A 15,914-nucleotide genomic window follows, 5' to 3' on the forward strand; every position below is an offset into this window, starting at 1 on the left:
GCGTCGTCGCTGTTGTCGCTGACTGGATAAGGAGACTTGTTGGTAATAACGCAATGGGCCAACTCTTTAATAATGAGCGGGTGCGTCTCTGAGCTGAACTTCGGAGGAGCTCCGTGACAAGCAAACTGGTTGTGGCGCGAGGGGCGAACTCAGGAGGCCGATCGTGGAACGAGGGGCAATGTCGGGAGGCCCTGTTATGGAGGAGCGCTAGGTCGAGCAAGGGCGGTCGTGGAGCGAGGGGCAAAGTTGCGAGTCTCTGTCGTAAAACTGTGTCTGTCTCTAAGTTGAACTTTGGAGGAGCTACAACTTGAATAATTGGTCGTAGTGCGCGGTGATACAACATCCCGTTTATCGGCCCCTCTTGCGCCTTAGCCAAGTCGTCGGGTGAAGCTGTGTCGAACGGGTAGAGCCTCGCTGCAATTGCCCTACTGAGTATCCGTATGCCACAGTGTGCGGTGGACGGCAACTTCCTCTTTCTAGAGCACAACGCGATTCAACCACACCCACACCCACACCCTTCTGAAGTTATGTGTGTCGGCGAACGACGTGAGTTACCCCTTCAAGCATCACAACCGCCCAATCCCCCGCCTCGGACAAGCCACAGACCTTGCGCAAGGTCGCGCTGGTACGTATGGTGATTTCAACATATTTCAAGGTAGCTATCCCGTCCAAGCATTGCTACATCTCAGACCATCTGTTCTAACCTCGAGGCTACAGAAACGGCTAACGAGTACGGCGCTCGCAGCCAGTCCATACTCAGATACCATCGACCGAGCTAGATTGTACAGCTTCTGCCCTTGAACGGTGGCTGTCCTGACCCCTGATCTTCAGACGACCGAGATGTTTAAGGGAACTATGCGGTACATACAGACACGATGACCAAGGGGTGATGCATGAAGGACTTCGCTTTACTTACAAATATGCAACTCCGCTATTCGCCCTCGCAAAGAAGCTACACCTGATGCCAGGAAGTTGTGGCCTGGATTACGGTTGGTTAACAAATGCTAGTACTGCGTTCTTCGGCCCAAGCTCCTGCTATTACGAATGTCAAGATACCCCTCAACCGACAAACACCCAACCCTTATACCATAGGGGATTTCGTCAAGGACGCGAAGATGAATGGCCTTGCCAATATCAACATCTAATACATCCACGAATGAACCCATCTTCAAGTGGTTATGAGACCCGCTTGGCCACATTTATGCGTCTGTTTATTGCTTGGATCCAACCGACATGCATGACAACAGGCACGACTACATTAATTGACCAAAAGCTCTGAAAGGCTAGGTTAGTTGTCTCTGTCTGCCAACTGTATCCGATGGCTGTAAGCTCCGTCATTCTCGATAACCATTTCCGCATCGAGCGCCGCTGGCCGTGGCCACAACCAGTGCTTCTCAGACAGGTTGAGGATAGTCTAGGTCCGCGTTCGATGACAACACCATTCCTCCATTACCGAAAAGTCTCTCGTCCAGTCAGTAACAGCAACAGCTACGCCAAGTCAGCTACACAAATCGAGAGGAAGCGAGGTTCGTTAATGTTAAGGAAACTGCGCCTGCCCATGGGCCATCAGCCTTCAGTCAAGCTCTGACACGCTATGTCAGTTGTCCGTGTCTGCCAATTTATATCCGAAAGCTGCAAGCTCCATCATTGTCAACAAAACTCTCCACACCAAGCGCTACCGAACGTTATAACTGGTCCTTCTCAAGCAGGTTTAGGGCAATCTTCTGCGGGCCTGCGTTTAGAATCCCAAGGTTAGTTCTCGCCACCTACTCGGCTGATCCCAGCCCTGCGCTTCTTCGTATATCTGCTAACACCTAGCTATACCTATACAAAGGCGACAAGTCTCATCTAAAGCCTGTCACCACTCCTGCGTACTCCTTCATGTATGCCACCAACAATATCAAACGACCAATTATAACAGGCGCCCAATTATAAAATGCGCGAACCAACGTTCTGACGCCCAGTCCAATTGTACAAGTCATGCATTGTTAACGAGATCGACGGAAAACACAAACAATCCTTACGAGAAATTACGCTTGACCATCCAAGGGTATGGTGATCGTGTACTTAAACGTGGAGGGGTAGAGCCAACCGGCGACCTGCCACATGACGGCAATGGGGATCATGTCCTTGGGGCGGCCTTGGAAGCAAATCAGGGCGGGGGAAGGGGCCGTCTCCCAGCCGTCCCTGAGCTTCTCGACCTCTACGCCAGCGTTCTCCTCACCGCTGTGGCAGGCCTGCCAGGAAGTTTGTTATCTTGACGCATAGAACGAACATCTAGTGAGCCAGCCAGTAACTGGTCCTTGCGCTTGCGCCATCACTCCGCGATGGCAAAGAGATGTGGCTCCGGGACATTACCTGAGCAAACTTGCAGTTTACATTACGACCAAACCGGACCAACTACGCACGTGTCTCCGTGCAGGTCTATCACGACTCTGCAGAAAACAGATTCATGAAGGTTATTAAGCCTCTGTACGGCTTGGACGGAACATAAACGCACTGATGGGTGACATACAAGCACCATCACGGAGAGGACTTCGAAATAGTGACAACATCGTATGATACATGCCTACTGCTGTCATCCAAGGACAATCCTGATTTTACACTAATTAGAATTCCAACAGATGACACCGCTGGTCTGACGAACAAGAGATTCTCCAACCGAGAGGACTGAGAATTGTTCAAGGGCCAAGGCCAAGTTTCCAAAACACAAGACCATGCTCACCGTCAACGAGCCACTCGTATTCAACGTAGGCATAGTCTGACTGGAATCAGAAACAGACACTACTGCTGTGCTCCGACAAAAATGGCAGAGAACAAACCTCAAACTGGTTGATCTGACTTTGCCGACAGTCCTTTAGGAATATGTCTACAAGCTTGATCCCGATCAGACTTTGGCAATGATCAAGGCCGCAGTCACTCGACCCAACAAGCGCAAGGCTAATGCCATTGATGCGAAGAGTCAGTTGGCGTGGAATGGGGATCCGTACCTTCGTCAGTTCGGTGCCGTCTTCGATGATCAGATAGCTCGGACCCAGAGTTCCCTGCTCGAACCTCCCAAGATCCAGTTAGCAAACAACGTCACGAGCCCCATGTTAGCTGGCTGTTGGGACTTGCACTGCAAGAAGTTCTAGGTACCCAACACCCAGTCGTCATGCGTGGGAGGTTGGGAACTGGAGAAGGCGCTTTGGACTTCGTCTTAACGTTTAGCAAGGAATCCCCGGGCTCCCTCAAATGGCCCATCAGGGAATAGCACCCTCCAGATAATATACCATCACTTCTACGGGTTGAATGGAGGAGATGATACGCAGAAGCAAGGAAAGGCTGCTCTCGGCAACAAGCGGGCGTCTCTTTCCTCGCAAGGCTTTGCTCGTGGCAAGATTGCCCAAATACTTCACCGGATGCTGGCACGATACAATGCGAATATCGTTACCTTTGCCGAAATGTGCTGCAGGCATTGCGTTGCAATAGAGGTCGAGAGGAGACTTCCAGTGTCATATCTTGTCATCAGCCTCTTCGCGAAGTGGAAATCCAAGACCACATGATGATGCAGCACCCCGAGCGTATTTTCCATTTCCAATACTGTGACTCACTCATGGACGCAGTGATCATGACGACGAGGACGCCGCCTTCTCAGACCATAGACCCGTTGCAGATCTGCCTGTCAGGGAGGCAAGAGGACATGTGACTGAAGCTCACAGCGGTCGGGGTGATAGCTATGTTTTTGGATAATATCACGCACGACGCTCTTCGGAACCCGCCTCCAAAGCTCCGGCTGTCTATGAGAGGCCGCAATCGTACGGGGAAAAGGAGTCAATAATAGGTGGGTGGTGCTGGTGCCGGCTAACTGCTCTGCTAAGTGGCGAGTCACGTGCTATACTATATCACTTGTCGCGCCGCACCTTGCCCCTCGACACTCAAGAGGTAGACAGTGTTCGTCGATAGTTGGTGATGATATCGAAGGAGGGGGAGGGGGACGAGAACAGTAGGTAACGACTCGTCAAATTGCCAATGCCGCAGAATCGTGGTTTGTTGCCACACAAGTGTTGCCATCACCGTGGATTCCCGTCAACGAGTGTCGGCGTGACGTTCAATCCGTCAATCCGAGCTGACAAACCCCACAAATATTCCCGGCACCGGTTCCGAATGCACGGGCTGGACCGGGACCGAGGGCCCGTGCTGCATTGATATATCTGGGTGGGATCGCGCGCAGGGACGAAACGATGGGCAACATGGAGGGCAGAAGCACATGGGTCGTTGGTATAGGACGTCCAGGCCAAGGGTCCCGGGCGACCTCGCGTCGGTGTCTCACGACGAGTACACACCCACATCACCAGTCACTTCTGCATCTAGGCATTCTATCGACAAGCAATCACCTCTGCCAGCTTCGCGGCCTCCCAAGCTCGCATGCACCGACCGGCGGGTCCGTAATGTCGACTCCCTAGGCCCGTAATATCGGTTCCCTCGCGTGCTCTGCCACTGCGTTCGCGATGTGAGCACACAAGAGTTAGCACCAGGCATCAAAAAGTTGGAAAGGAAGCTTGACTTACCCTCCCCCCCACCCTCATAGCCCCTCTCCTGCCACGAACTGAAAACACTAGGACGCTTGCATCTAGCCCACCCAGTACCACAAGTGACGCGATTGAGACCGAGCAGTTGTTAATTTATGCCCCCCCTCAACTGCCGGGTCGCAGCATGCCAAGCTCTATTTGTGTGCTCCAGCCGTCGGCAGGACTGCTAAGGGACCGCACCTGACAGTCTCAATACCAATTGAGCAAGACAGCAAGCCTCTCAAGGTGATCCAAAGGGGCCAAAGCCTCCTCGGCTTTTCCTCCACAGGCCTGGTAGCACCGGACACTGACATCTGTCCCACCCATTACCAGGGCGCGACAGTGTTTTTTTTTTTTTTTCCTTCCACAACTATCAAACAACATTCTTGAAACAAACCTCCTAGTCTTTCATCAGTAGTTCTATTATGCTAGGGCAGGCCTTGATTGTGGGGAAATGCGATTCGAAACACCCGATTCTTTACTCGGCAGGGCATCCGCGATGGGGCCGTGCCAGGTCGGAGGCGGCGAGATTTTCTGGCCGAGAGATGGAGGCCCGCAAGCCCGAGACCCCGATGGTGGGGGAGGACGAAAACGGTTTCACACGTGAGACGAATGACGCATTGGACCTGGCGCCTCCCACCACGGAGCTTTCTTCCATACCTCAGCTTGCTGCTAACGAGCTCCTACGATTGGATCGATCACGCCATCTATTTTTCATGCGACAACAGTCGATGACGAGCTCAATACGGCGGGCTCTGAATGATGAGCAGAGCCTAGGCTCCCCGTCTCTCGCATCGAACGGGTTTCCACTTCTCGGTTCCCCAACCGTTTTGTATTGTAACTGCCCCCTGGTCGTCCGGGGAAGAGGAGGGATTGAAGTTCCATGGGGTGGAATTGAGCGGGGGAAAGTTTCACTCCGCCGCTCATTGTCCGTTCACGTTGACGTCAGCTGACGAGTCGATTGACAAGCTGTTAGCACAAGCTTCAGCGGCTGCCTGTTCCGCGTAAGGTAGCGTTTGCCTCCGAGCCACCCGAGGCGTGGAGCAAAAAGGACATGGCTCCTCCACATTTCCCTTAATTATGTTTTTCTTGTTATCCTTCACCCTCTTCTTGTTCCTAGAGCAAGAATATTTCTGTTATCTGGAATACTAAATCAAAATGAAAGCCATCGCAGCCCTGTCGTGCGTGGCCGTGGCCAACGCGTTCATCCTCCCCGACCCCAAAATCTTCGAGCAGTCCGCCATCAAGAACGATGATCGCCGCTCTTGGTGGGACCGCGTCCCTTCCAAGGACTCCATCGTGAACACCGTGGAGGACGGCGTCGATTCCCTGTCGGCGCACATTGAGGGCGCACTGCACACCCTCGAGGATACCGTCGAGAACAAAATCGAGGATCTCTTCGAAGCACACCTCCTGAACGAACCCGACATCTCCGACAAGTCCATTTACGAGCTGATCTCCGAGTGCGAGCACACCACCGAGTTCGCCAAGCTGGTGAACGACTACGAGGACATTGTCGAGGTCCTGAAGAGCACCAAGGCGAACCACACCCTCTTCGTGCCCACGAACAGCGCTTTCGAGCACATCCCCAAGCATCACAAGAAGCCCAGCAAGGAGGCGATTGAGGCGATACTGAAGTACCACATCGGAATCGGCGATTACGACGCCAAGAGGGTCTTGCGCACCCACACGATCCCCACGCTGCTGGACGAGCCGCTTTTGGGCGGTAAGCCCCAGCGCCTTCGCACCAGCGTCGGCCTTGGCGGCGTTCGTGTCAACTTTTACGCAAAGGTTGTCGCCGTCAACATCGTAAGTTGTTTATATTCCCCGAGAGAATGTGTCAATTCTGGAGAACTGATGGGAGCGCGTGTGTACAGCATGCCAGCAACGGAATCATCCACGCCGTCAACAGCTTGATCATCCCGCCTCCCTTTGTTGGCCGTGAGCTCAGCCTTCTCCCTACTAGATTCTCGACGCTGCTTCTCGCATACGAGAAGACCGACTTTGTCAAGTACATCCACGGCGTCAAGTCGACGGGCACCACCGTCTTTGCCCCCTCGAACGTCGCCTTCGAACGCCTCGGATACAGGGCCAACGCCTTCTTGTTCAACACCGAATGCGGCCTGAAGTACCTCAAGGCGCTGCTCAAGTACCAGATCGTCGCCAATACCACCCTCTATAGCGACGCCTACTACCGCCCCGATGACAAGGACGACGCCAAGGTCGCGGAGCACTACCACATCGATCTCCCCACCCTGCTCGATGGCAAGAACATTGCCGTCGACGTAGCTACCTGGGGCGGCTATACCAAGGTCAAGCTGAACGGCTACATCCCCATCTCTGTCGGTGATGCCGTCGCCAAGAACGGCGTCATCCACGTTCCCGCCCGCGTTCCCATTCCTCCCCACAAGCACAAGTCCGGTTCCATCGACGGAGAGATTTCTGTCGAGGAATTGAAGGAGAGGTTGGCTGACTACGTTGACAACAAGGAGAAGGACGCTGGTTGGCTCGATGCCGAGCTGTGAATGGATATTCACTCTGTATTGTGCCACTTCTTTTCGGCCCAGATCGCTATATATAATCCTATCTAGATTATTTCAAATGCAATGAGCAAGATTTGGGACAATTCCAATGCCATTTCAACAGTCGCGATATGCAAAACCTAAGCGACGTAGGTTCGATCCCTTTGTTTAGCCTCAAAGCTCCTAGGTAATATTGCGGAAATAAAATGGGCAACATGGCCTGAGTGAAGTTGCGTTCTATGCCAAATCTGGTTCCCCGAAGCCACAGCACTTGTTTCGAGTCACTCACCGCGACGGCGAGCCCAATTGGGCCAAGGTGCTGACAGTCAGCTTCTGAATCCACCCCGACACGCTCTTTCCCGGGCCAATCCTGCAGAGCCACGACCGAGCAAAAAGGCTTGGTTTGGCAAGGAGACCGAAGGATATAAAAGAGATGGCTGAAGGTCAAATGTTCAAAACTTCGTCTCCTGGAGACGCCGAGAAAACAATATCACGCAGACGGCAAAGATAAATCACGCCTTACTTCTCCCCCCACCACCACCGGGTCTTGAAGGCAACTCATAAGATTACAGACATGAATCCCGTCAACTCCGAACCGTACAACCTTCCGTCCGATGCAACTTGGCTAAGTTCGTCTCCAGTCTTTGCCTCTAAAATCATAAGCTTGATGCTAACCACACCACCCAGTCACCGGATGCTCCTCGGGGATCGGCAAAGCCTTGAGCACATTGGTCGCCAGCAAGCCCGGCCACCGCCTGATCGCCACGGCCCGGAACCCCGTCGACCTCGCGTACCTCCCCGACGACGACAGCAGGGGGAACATCCTGAAGCTGCCCCTCGACGTGACCTCCGCGGCGTCCGTCAACGGCGCCTTCGCCGCGGCCGAGGAGCACTTCGGCCCGGGTTTCCGCCTCGACGTCGTGGTCAACAACGCCGGGTACTCGCTCTCGGGCGACACCGAGTCCGCGACCGAGGAGGAGACGCACCGGGAGCTCGAGACCCTCTTCTTCGGCACCGCGCGCGTTACGACGCGCGCCGTCGAGAACATGCGCCAGTCCGCGGACCGCCGTGGCGGCGTCGTCTTCAACGTCTCGTCCCTCGCCGGGCAGTGCGGCTTCCCCGGGCACGCGTACTACCACGCCGGGAAGTGGGCCGTCGAAGGCTGGACCGAGTCCGTCGCGAGAGAGATGCATCCCCAGTGGAACAGTGAGACCCCCTTCCCCCGAGTGTGCATCCCAGGCCGTGCATGCCTTGATTGACATGCGAAACAGTCAACTTTTGCATTCTGGAGCCGAGCGGCGTCAGGACAAACTTCGAAGGGCACAGCAAGGCTCGCACCGCGCCTCATCCGGCGTACGCCGGGGCCGACATGCCGGCTCGCGTGCTCGAAAAGTATGTGGAGATGGGAATAAAGTCGGGAAGGCTGACTGAGCCGTCGGCCATCGCCGAGGCCATCTACGGCATCGCCAGCCGTGGCGAGCGCGTTCCGTTACGCGTTCCCCTCGGCGGGCCTGCCTGGAACTTCATCAGGCAGAAGTTTGAGTCCGGCTTGGCGGATCTTGACAAGGTTAAAGAACTCAGCATGAGTGTCCAGAATACATTGGGTGCCGGCAAATAGGAAAAGAGCCTGGCGCCGAGCTATCCAGAGGCGAAACTTCGGTGATGCGAGAATGGCGAAACTCGATCGTGGTAATACAGCTTAGTCTAGTATCTTGTTGGAGAGAGTGACAAGCCGGACGGAGGACGGTTTCGGTCAATTGCATTCTGAACGCGCCCGTAAACGAATTTCGCGTTGGCCGACAGGGCATGGATATCGACCGAGACCTGTTTTCGCGTCGACGGCCCCCCGGGCAGGCTGGACTTAAACGTGTAAACCAGCGCAACCAATTTTGAGAAAGTCCTGAAAGTGTTGTCGATTATAGTCTGGACTGATTGTAGCGAAGGTGACGCAAGACTTGACGGAATCGCGAAGGACGTCAAGCGAAAGCCTTATAGTCTTGTCATCAACCTTAAACTAGGGACCGTATTCCTTGCTTTTGGTATCGCGAGGTAACCACGTCAGTAAGGTTATTCAAACCCTGAATAGCCGAGATGATGTTCTTGTGGCAGGCCACGCAGTCAACTACTCCTGTCTTAGTCCAAGACATGGCTAGCATCACCAACTTCTTCCTAATCTTGTTTTGTTCCAGAGCTAACTTGAAGAGAGCGCGATTAAGCATGCTCTCCGCTAAGTGTTTGGCTTTTGTCTCGCCAATTTAGCTGGCATCATCTCCCTTAGGGACATAGATGACCTGCGTCACAGCCTTGTGCTAGGGGCCGGTCTCGCTAGCAATAAGCGTGCGGCCTGTTTGGCAGCAACAGAAGAGGAGGACAATATCCATTGCCCAACACCAAGCCTCCATACTGTATCCTGCAACAGCCTTCCCGTCTGTAGAGGGCTAGAATTGATGTACGTAAGCAGACGGGTTAGCGCTGACGTTGACTTCATCCGGGAGCGGGAACGTGGGAGAGAAGTTGAGGACATGAGAGGTTGCAAGGAGGATCGTCCTGATAACGTGGACTTCGTTGACTTCAGGGCCAGCTGCTAACCCCCTCCCCCAGCATCCTCAGTTAGACACCTCATATATGTTCGGATCGTCGTTAGAGAGAATACCGGCAAGGAGCAGGGTCAAGGCATAATCTCAAGAAAGGGTCTGCAGGATAGCAACAAGATTAGGGGTTGAAGCATTGCCACTGTTGTTCCATCCGTTGCAATAGAGCTGGGAGACTCCTTCCGACAAACTTCGCAAGGGTAGAATATGGTCAGAGAAGGGGCAAACGAAAAGGGCAAGCCCGACTGATATCTGTTTGATCTGCGTTCTCTGGAGATCTTGAGTATAACCAGGAGTACCAGATAGCTATAATCCAAGACTAACAAGGAGTGTAGATAACACAGTGCGTCCCAGCCCTCATGCCCATCCTGTTTACATGGTCTCAATTCTCTGCTCAGACGTAAGGAACCAGCCCATCCACGGACTCCAAATCTTGAGACCAGCAGCTTCGGACTATATCTGCATAAGGTATGCCAGTCAAGTCGGGGAATTCTTGGTTGCGGTACATCTTCTGGACATATTCACTCTGGAAATCCTCAAACGGAGCTTTGCCCATCATAATGTAGTATATCGTTGAACCTAAACTGAAGAGGTCTGTTTTGACTGTTGGAGTCCACTGCAAAGAGCGGTCCAGTGTGGGCGCTGCGTATCGAGTGCCAGGGCTGATCTCAGTGTAAGAGCCGTCAATGGAGGATCCAGAGAAGTCAATGATTTTAAGACGAAGACAGTCATCCAGGAGGAAATTGTGCGGCCCAATGTCGCAGTGAATAATGCCTGAACTGTGCAGAAGCTGGATGCACTCAACAGCTTCAGTTACCCATTTTTTCCGCTGGTCCAGAGGCACGTCTGCGTGGGACTCGAGATAGTCTTTGAGTGTTCCGTTGGGCATATCTTCCAGGGTCAAGACATATTCGTCTGGGTCCCAGTCCTTCTTTTTGACTAAACAAGGATGTTCACCAAGACGATCGTATATTTTGGCTTCTGTAGCAATTTCGTGGCGTCGCTGCTGGGCGCGGTAGCCGCCGGGCCAGGCTGTCTTGATGATGGTACCATTGGGTAAGCGCTCCACATAGGATGTCAAGCCGATAGCGACAAACTCGCCCTTTTGGTTCAAAGATGGAATTTCATCGTCATGACCATTTTGTGCATGAAAGGCCGAGTTCGGTCTCGGAGGATTATCGAACATTGCAGGGCGCAAACTTCAGAGGTGATGATTAAGCGTTTACAGGAGATCAGGTAGAAGGAGGTTAAAAAGAGATAGACGGGGTGTGATGCCTATAGGGGCACGTTTGGTTTGGAGGCGGTGAAGCAATATTACCCCGCAGAAGAAGGCGTTTGGAGGTTGGGGGAACTACTTTAAGTAGGTACGGTACCGGTATTAGAACATACCAAGCGAGCTTACGTCCATCTTGCAACCAAAGACACTTGTATTTCTTCAGCATCTGCTGAACCGCCAGAGACTCCCAGCACTTCCTGAAGACGACATTGTACTTTAGGGCGGGAGGTGAGATGGCGACATCATAGATCGTCACATTGCTATTCCACTGCTTAATGGCTTGCAACCACCGCGACCTTGGTGGTAGATTCGACAATACTATCATCGCCAGTACATCAGTCACGCCCTCGTCGTTCAGTGTGACTTGTCCGCGAACCCGCGCGACCTTATTCAACAGCCGTGCCGCCGACGTTCCGGCGCCCAAAGGTCGTTCGCGTACGCATCCAGGCCATGGTTGAAGTGAAGTCAGATTCGGCTGTTGCTCTGCGTTATCAGCTATTCTATACCATTTTGAGATATTGAGATCTAGCACAGGTTAGAGGTGCGTCGCATTGGGTTTTACGTACTGTGATATTACACATGTATCGGGTGAACTGCACTAGACCACTTATAGTGGTTGAGAGCGACTATATCTATCAGTTCCACTGCTTGACGCGGACCTGGTTGACCTCCAGGTTCACTAGCTTGCCGGTGGTGTTGAAGCTAGGTCAAGGAGACAGGCCCGGGTTGGAAGAAAAAGACTTAGGGGGCGGGTCAATGCGGGTATTCTGGCGGTCCTTCTCGGGGCCGCCCACGGGCTTAGCCGGGTCGAAACCCATACCGAAGGGGTTTTGAGGTCCAAGACACCGGAAGAACCATCCCAGTAATACTCGAAGGGGTGCTCATGGTTTTTTCCAACCTTTACTCAAGCAAGGCCGCTTCTCAATGGACGAAACGGGCCCCCGAGCCATCAATCATGATTGCTGCGGGTATTCGCTCCAAGGTTGCAGGGGCTGTTGGCCCGCTGCCTGACTTCAGATCCCCACAGTCTGCTCCTGAAACTCAGTTAGCTAATATCACAAAGAGAAAATGGAAGAAACATGATCATGATTGGAATGTCTGAGCAAGACACACATGAAGAGGGGAAATGGTTGTGATGGTACCTTGATGACGGGGGCAGGAGCGGGAGTGGTGGCGGTGGCGGTGGCCCTGGGGGCAGAGTTAGACTACTAACAGAACAGCCAAGTTAGAAAGAACACAAAGATAACTAGATAGGAGAGAAACTTATCAAAGTATCCTACTAAGAAACTAGAGTAGAGGGGGAAGGCAGCTAAACGTACGTTGTTAGACATCTGTACAACACTGTCAGTTAGGTCACCTATCTAAGAGCAGAAGAGAATTATAATAACATTACAAGGCGTTAGTTGTGCTACTATAGCTAACAGCGTTGTTTTTATACAATAGTTATAACCCTAATTTACACTGTATACCTTAATAGTATAGCCCTTAAGCTAGTGTCTTAGCCTTATAGACCCTACAGGTTTAATTCCTGTAAAGGCCAAGACAAAGGTTATAAATACTCTACCTAAATGAACAGTGACCACCTAGACTTTAGTAAGATATAATTAATTAGAAGGTTAATAAGAGTATAGCAGTATTTGCCCTAGGGGTATGTCTTCTGGGGGGCTGTAGAGGCTTCCTTCCTAGAGCAGATCTACATGAGTAAGGCTACCTGTAATCTGGGGGTGTGTGTCACGATGTGATATAAGGCGTTAGTTGTGCTGCCGCAACTAACGGCGTCGTTTTTGCGCAACAGAATTATAATGGTGGAAGAAATGGTTTGTGATGGGACGTCCGGGAGAACCAGGTCTATGGATTTGGTTCCGGATTGCAACAGATTTGTTATGCGGCCTTGAAAGATCTCGCCCTCATTGGGTTTCAGCGACAAAATAAGCAAACGAGTTGGGAAAATCCTATCTTGGATTTCTACACACGATGACCTTGCGTTTCCAACGTTCATAGCACTTTACGCGACTAGCTACTGCCGCCGTTCAGTGTGCTTAGCATGTAATTGGTCTCGGTCCAGGTGCTGAGTACGCCTTTCCGCCATTGTTCGGGATGCCGCCCGCGCCGTAGATGTTGATCACGATGGATGGATCGCTCTGCTGATAGGCACCCGGGAAGCTGACGGTGGAGGTCGGCGAGAACGTCCCGGACCCCGTGACCCTGACGTTGGCGCAGGAGATGTAGAACTGAGCGCCCTTCTGCGAATAGGCCGAGTGGAGGGCCAGCAGCTCGACGCGCAGGAGGTAGTCGCCCGGAGCGATGCACCGCGGCAGATCGAAGTAGCTCCACCCACCGCCGCCGATCATCCTGTCGACAGCCCACTGGCCGGACCCCGTGTCCAGGGTGTCCTCGGCGACCTTGAACCACTGGAGTCCGGTGACACCGCCGCCCGAGGCGCTGGGCACCTTGGCGAGCCATGCCGTGATGGGACCCTTGTGCGAGCTGGCGATCGGGTTGTCTGGGTCCCCCGGGAACTGGGCGCCGCCGACGACGTGCTGCCACCAGGCGCCGATGCGGTCGCCCGGTGCGATGGTGATGACTTCCTGCGAGGAGGTCGCCACCTTGCCGCAGATAATGTCCTCGGAGCTGACATCCTGGGTCGGGTTGTTCTGGTTCGGGGCGCGGAGGCCCGCCAGGGAGCCGTATTCTTTGCCATTCACCGACACTTTCTGCAGAACCCATTATCAACTTTGGTGGTTTGACGAGACCGTGGCAATACTCACCTGGAAGATGGCATGGGAATGAGCCATGGAGGCAAACGCAATCGCCAGGAGGAATGAGACTTTCATGATGCAGGATAGTTCGAGGATTGTGTAAAAGACAAGAGATGAGGGCGAAGGGGCTGGCGCCAAACAGTTGGGATGGACTATTTTCTGATGAATATATAATGATACAAAGCACCCGAATGTTTGCAAAGTTGGGCAAGCCAATCAACAGAAACAAAGTCAACAGTGCAGTTTGCTGATATCAACACAGCCACTTCCGAGATTGAACAAACAAGTAACAATCTGGTTCAAAACGCAGCATCAATATATCTGACATGCAACCTGCCGTCTTTGGAAGCAAGCCAGTGGTTCGGACCAAGAGCCAAGTTGAGCGGTGTAGCTTTTCGAGAACACCTCGCAGACGGAAAATCATGGCCGGCCGTGTAACTAGTTGAACTGGTCTGTCCCGGTCCAGTTTGATTGGGCGCAACGGAGGCTTCCTACCGGCACAAATTTGTCGTCCCTTTCACTTGACGAGAAACCAATTTAGGCAGAATTCATGGCTGTCACGAGTCGTCTACCCTGTAGCCCATGCACCGCTGGCATAGGAATGGGTGGTCTGGCATCACAATCGCCACCGAATAAAGCTTCGGTACCGGACTTTCGCCGTTCGCCATGATTCGCCGCAGGATTCCCGTATCGACTCGAGAGAGATCGGCGTTGCCGCGGGAAGGGGTTCCGGGTTATCGCCTCCTCGCGAACGGAAGTTTGCCAATTCTCATCCCGCGGCTACTGCCCCATACTACTCTTCAAAGATTTAGCCTGCCTAACTAGGTCAACGACCGTTTCATTGAACGTGAGGTACTCCAGTCCCAGCTCTTTCGCTGCGGTTTCCCCGTCCAGGCCGTGTGACTCGTCGATCTTATGCTCCTCCTCAGCAACGGTACCCTTGGCCCAAGAAAAGTTCTCGATAATGATTCTGGCCGCCAGGCCGTACGAGAACCGGTCGTTCGCGGTCGGCACGTATCTCCTGCCGCCAACTTCGGGCCGAAGGAGCGCCTCGACGTGCGCGACGGCGAGGTCTCGGACGTCGATCCAAAAGGGGACCCGGGCCACGGGGAGAGGCGTCTCTCCGCTTGCGATCCTCCAGAGCATGGCGTTGGACTCGTTCAGCTCGTCGACGCTGCCGACTGGGTGTACGACCGGGCCGAACGTCATCGGGGGACACAGCGTCACGATGTCGAAGTGCGGCTTCTCTTGTTTAACAAAGTCCCAGGCGGCGAGCTCGGCAAACTTCTTGGAGCCTCGGTACGCGACGACGGCACTTGTTTCTGGTGCTGCAGCTTCGGCGTAGGTCAGCGGGTTCCAATCGTCGCCCGTGTATGTGAAGTAGGGGGGCGCTTTGCGGTTGGCGTCCAGGACCGATGCGAACGAAGACGTGATGACGACGCGGCTAATTTTGGAATTTGTCACTGCTGCCTCCAGGATGGAGCGTACGCCGTTGATGGCCGGTATGATAAGCTCCTTCTCGTTGTCTTTGGTATCGTAGGTGAATGGCTACGAAGAGAAGCGGGATATTAGACTATGGTCTCCACACGCATTGCAGGAATACTAACGCTGGCAACATGAATAACGGCATCAACGTCTTTGATCGCTTCGGAAAAAATGCCCGTGTTCTCAAAGTCTTGGACTTGCACGAAGTCTAGTCTGTCGGCAAAGTGTGGCCTGGCCTCGATCATGGCATGACCTTTGGCGGGGGAGCGGGTCGCGCCTCGAACCTTGATGCCTCGAGAGAGGAGGACGTCGACAACGTGGGCGCCAATGAAGCCTGTTGCTCCAGTGACCAAGACGTAGTTCCTGTTCATCTATGAGCTGTGTGTCTGCATCCATATTGGAGGGTGTCTGACGGCTTGCTTGCCATGATGCCTCCCGGTGTTAGTGATTTGTCAAATAAACAAGTCTTCAGAGGCCTATCCAGATGAGAGTCCGATTCGACATAGTCCAAGCCTGTGAAGCTGAGAGTTTTTCTTTCGTTGAACTTGATGATTTTAACGGAGCTGAAGGAACCAGAATTGTTAATCGCCAGGGAAAGAACCGGCCCCCCCTCTTTCCTGCGGTTCCCCGCCTCATATTTGGACGTCAGCGAGGACAAGGATGTTGATCTGCCTTGTATGCGGAAACAGGGATCATATTATGCTGTTTGACCCCCACCTTGAAAGATACTT

At 53.2% G+C, this 15,914-nt stretch overlaps 6 protein-coding genes across 6 annotated transcripts; 3 read left to right on the forward strand and 3 right to left on the reverse strand.

Moving 5' to 3' along the window:
- Nucleotides 1-2,717: 2,717 nt before the first annotated feature.
- LY79DRAFT_669991 (uncharacterized protein) lies at nucleotides 2,718-3,134 on the forward strand (the record flags this gene model as incomplete). The annotated part of the gene is made up of 2 exons (XM_060563722.1): nucleotides 2,718-2,750; nucleotides 2,862-3,134. 2 exons carry the CDS (start codon nucleotides 2,718-2,720, stop codon nucleotides 3,132-3,134), a joined length of 306 nt encoding a protein of 101 aa, XP_060413786.1.
- A 2,574-nt stretch (nucleotides 3,135-5,708) lies between these two features.
- On the forward strand, nucleotides 5,709-7,075 carry LY79DRAFT_580015 (fasciclin domain-containing protein; the record flags this gene model as incomplete). Its single annotated transcript, XM_060560065.1, has 2 exons — nucleotides 5,709-6,359; nucleotides 6,428-7,075. 2 exons carry the CDS (start codon nucleotides 5,709-5,711, stop codon nucleotides 7,073-7,075), a joined length of 1,299 nt encoding a protein of 432 aa, XP_060413787.1.
- Nucleotides 7,076-7,646: 571 nt separating this feature from the next.
- LY79DRAFT_516283 (uncharacterized protein) lies at nucleotides 7,647-8,690 on the forward strand (the record flags this gene model as incomplete). Its single annotated transcript, XM_060554803.1, has 3 exons — nucleotides 7,647-7,701; nucleotides 7,760-8,278; nucleotides 8,344-8,690. 3 exons carry the CDS (start codon nucleotides 7,647-7,649, stop codon nucleotides 8,688-8,690), a joined length of 921 nt encoding a protein of 306 aa, XP_060413788.1.
- Nucleotides 8,691-9,826: 1,136 nt separating this feature from the next.
- LY79DRAFT_220939 (kinase-like domain-containing protein) lies at nucleotides 9,827-10,959 on the reverse strand. Its single transcript, XM_060551598.1, has one exon. The coding sequence runs from the start codon at nucleotides 10,847-10,849 to the stop codon at nucleotides 10,058-10,060; it is 792 nt and encodes a 263-aa protein (XP_060413789.1). The 5' UTR covers nucleotides 10,850-10,959; the 3' UTR covers nucleotides 9,827-10,057.
- Nucleotides 10,960-12,978: 2,019 nt separating this feature from the next.
- LY79DRAFT_516250 (family 61 glycosyl hydrolase) lies at nucleotides 12,979-13,773 on the reverse strand (the record flags this gene model as incomplete). Its single annotated transcript, XM_060554796.1, has 2 exons — nucleotides 12,979-13,653; nucleotides 13,708-13,773. The coding sequence occupies 2 exons, from the start codon at nucleotides 13,771-13,773 to the stop codon at nucleotides 12,979-12,981; spliced, it is 741 nt and encodes a 246-aa protein (XP_060413790.1).
- Nucleotides 13,774-14,300: 527 nt separating this feature from the next.
- Nucleotides 14,301-15,820, reverse strand: LY79DRAFT_221059 (NAD dependent epimerase/dehydratase). Its single transcript, XM_060551599.1, has 3 exons — nucleotides 15,597-15,820; nucleotides 15,306-15,546; nucleotides 14,301-15,246 (listed from the first exon to the last, which is right to left on the reverse strand). Exons 1-3 carry the CDS (start codon nucleotides 15,608-15,610, stop codon nucleotides 14,479-14,481), a joined length of 1,023 nt encoding a protein of 340 aa, XP_060413791.1. The 5' UTR covers nucleotides 15,611-15,820; the 3' UTR covers nucleotides 14,301-14,478.
- Between the last annotated feature and the right edge of the window lie 94 nt (nucleotides 15,821-15,914).

The sequence above is a fragment of the Colletotrichum navitas genome (genome assembly GCF_030913465.1).
Source record: "Colletotrichum navitas strain CBS 125086 chromosome Unknown LY79scaffold_32, whole genome shotgun sequence".
Taxonomy (NCBI): Eukaryota; Fungi; Ascomycota; class Sordariomycetes; order Glomerellales; family Glomerellaceae; genus Colletotrichum; species Colletotrichum navitas.

What these genes read in the sequence shown, in the direction of transcription:
- LY79DRAFT_220939 (XM_060551598.1), bottom strand. Translation starts at nt 10,849, where the DNA reads ATGTTCGATAATCCTCCGAGACCGAACTCGGCCTTTCATGCACAAAAT.
- LY79DRAFT_221059 (XM_060551599.1), bottom strand. An exon ending in CCGTTATTCATGTTGCCAGC is followed by an intron (nt 15,247 to 15,305) that starts GTTAGTATTCCT and finishes TTCTCTTCGTAG; the next exon opens with CCATTCACCTACGATACCAA.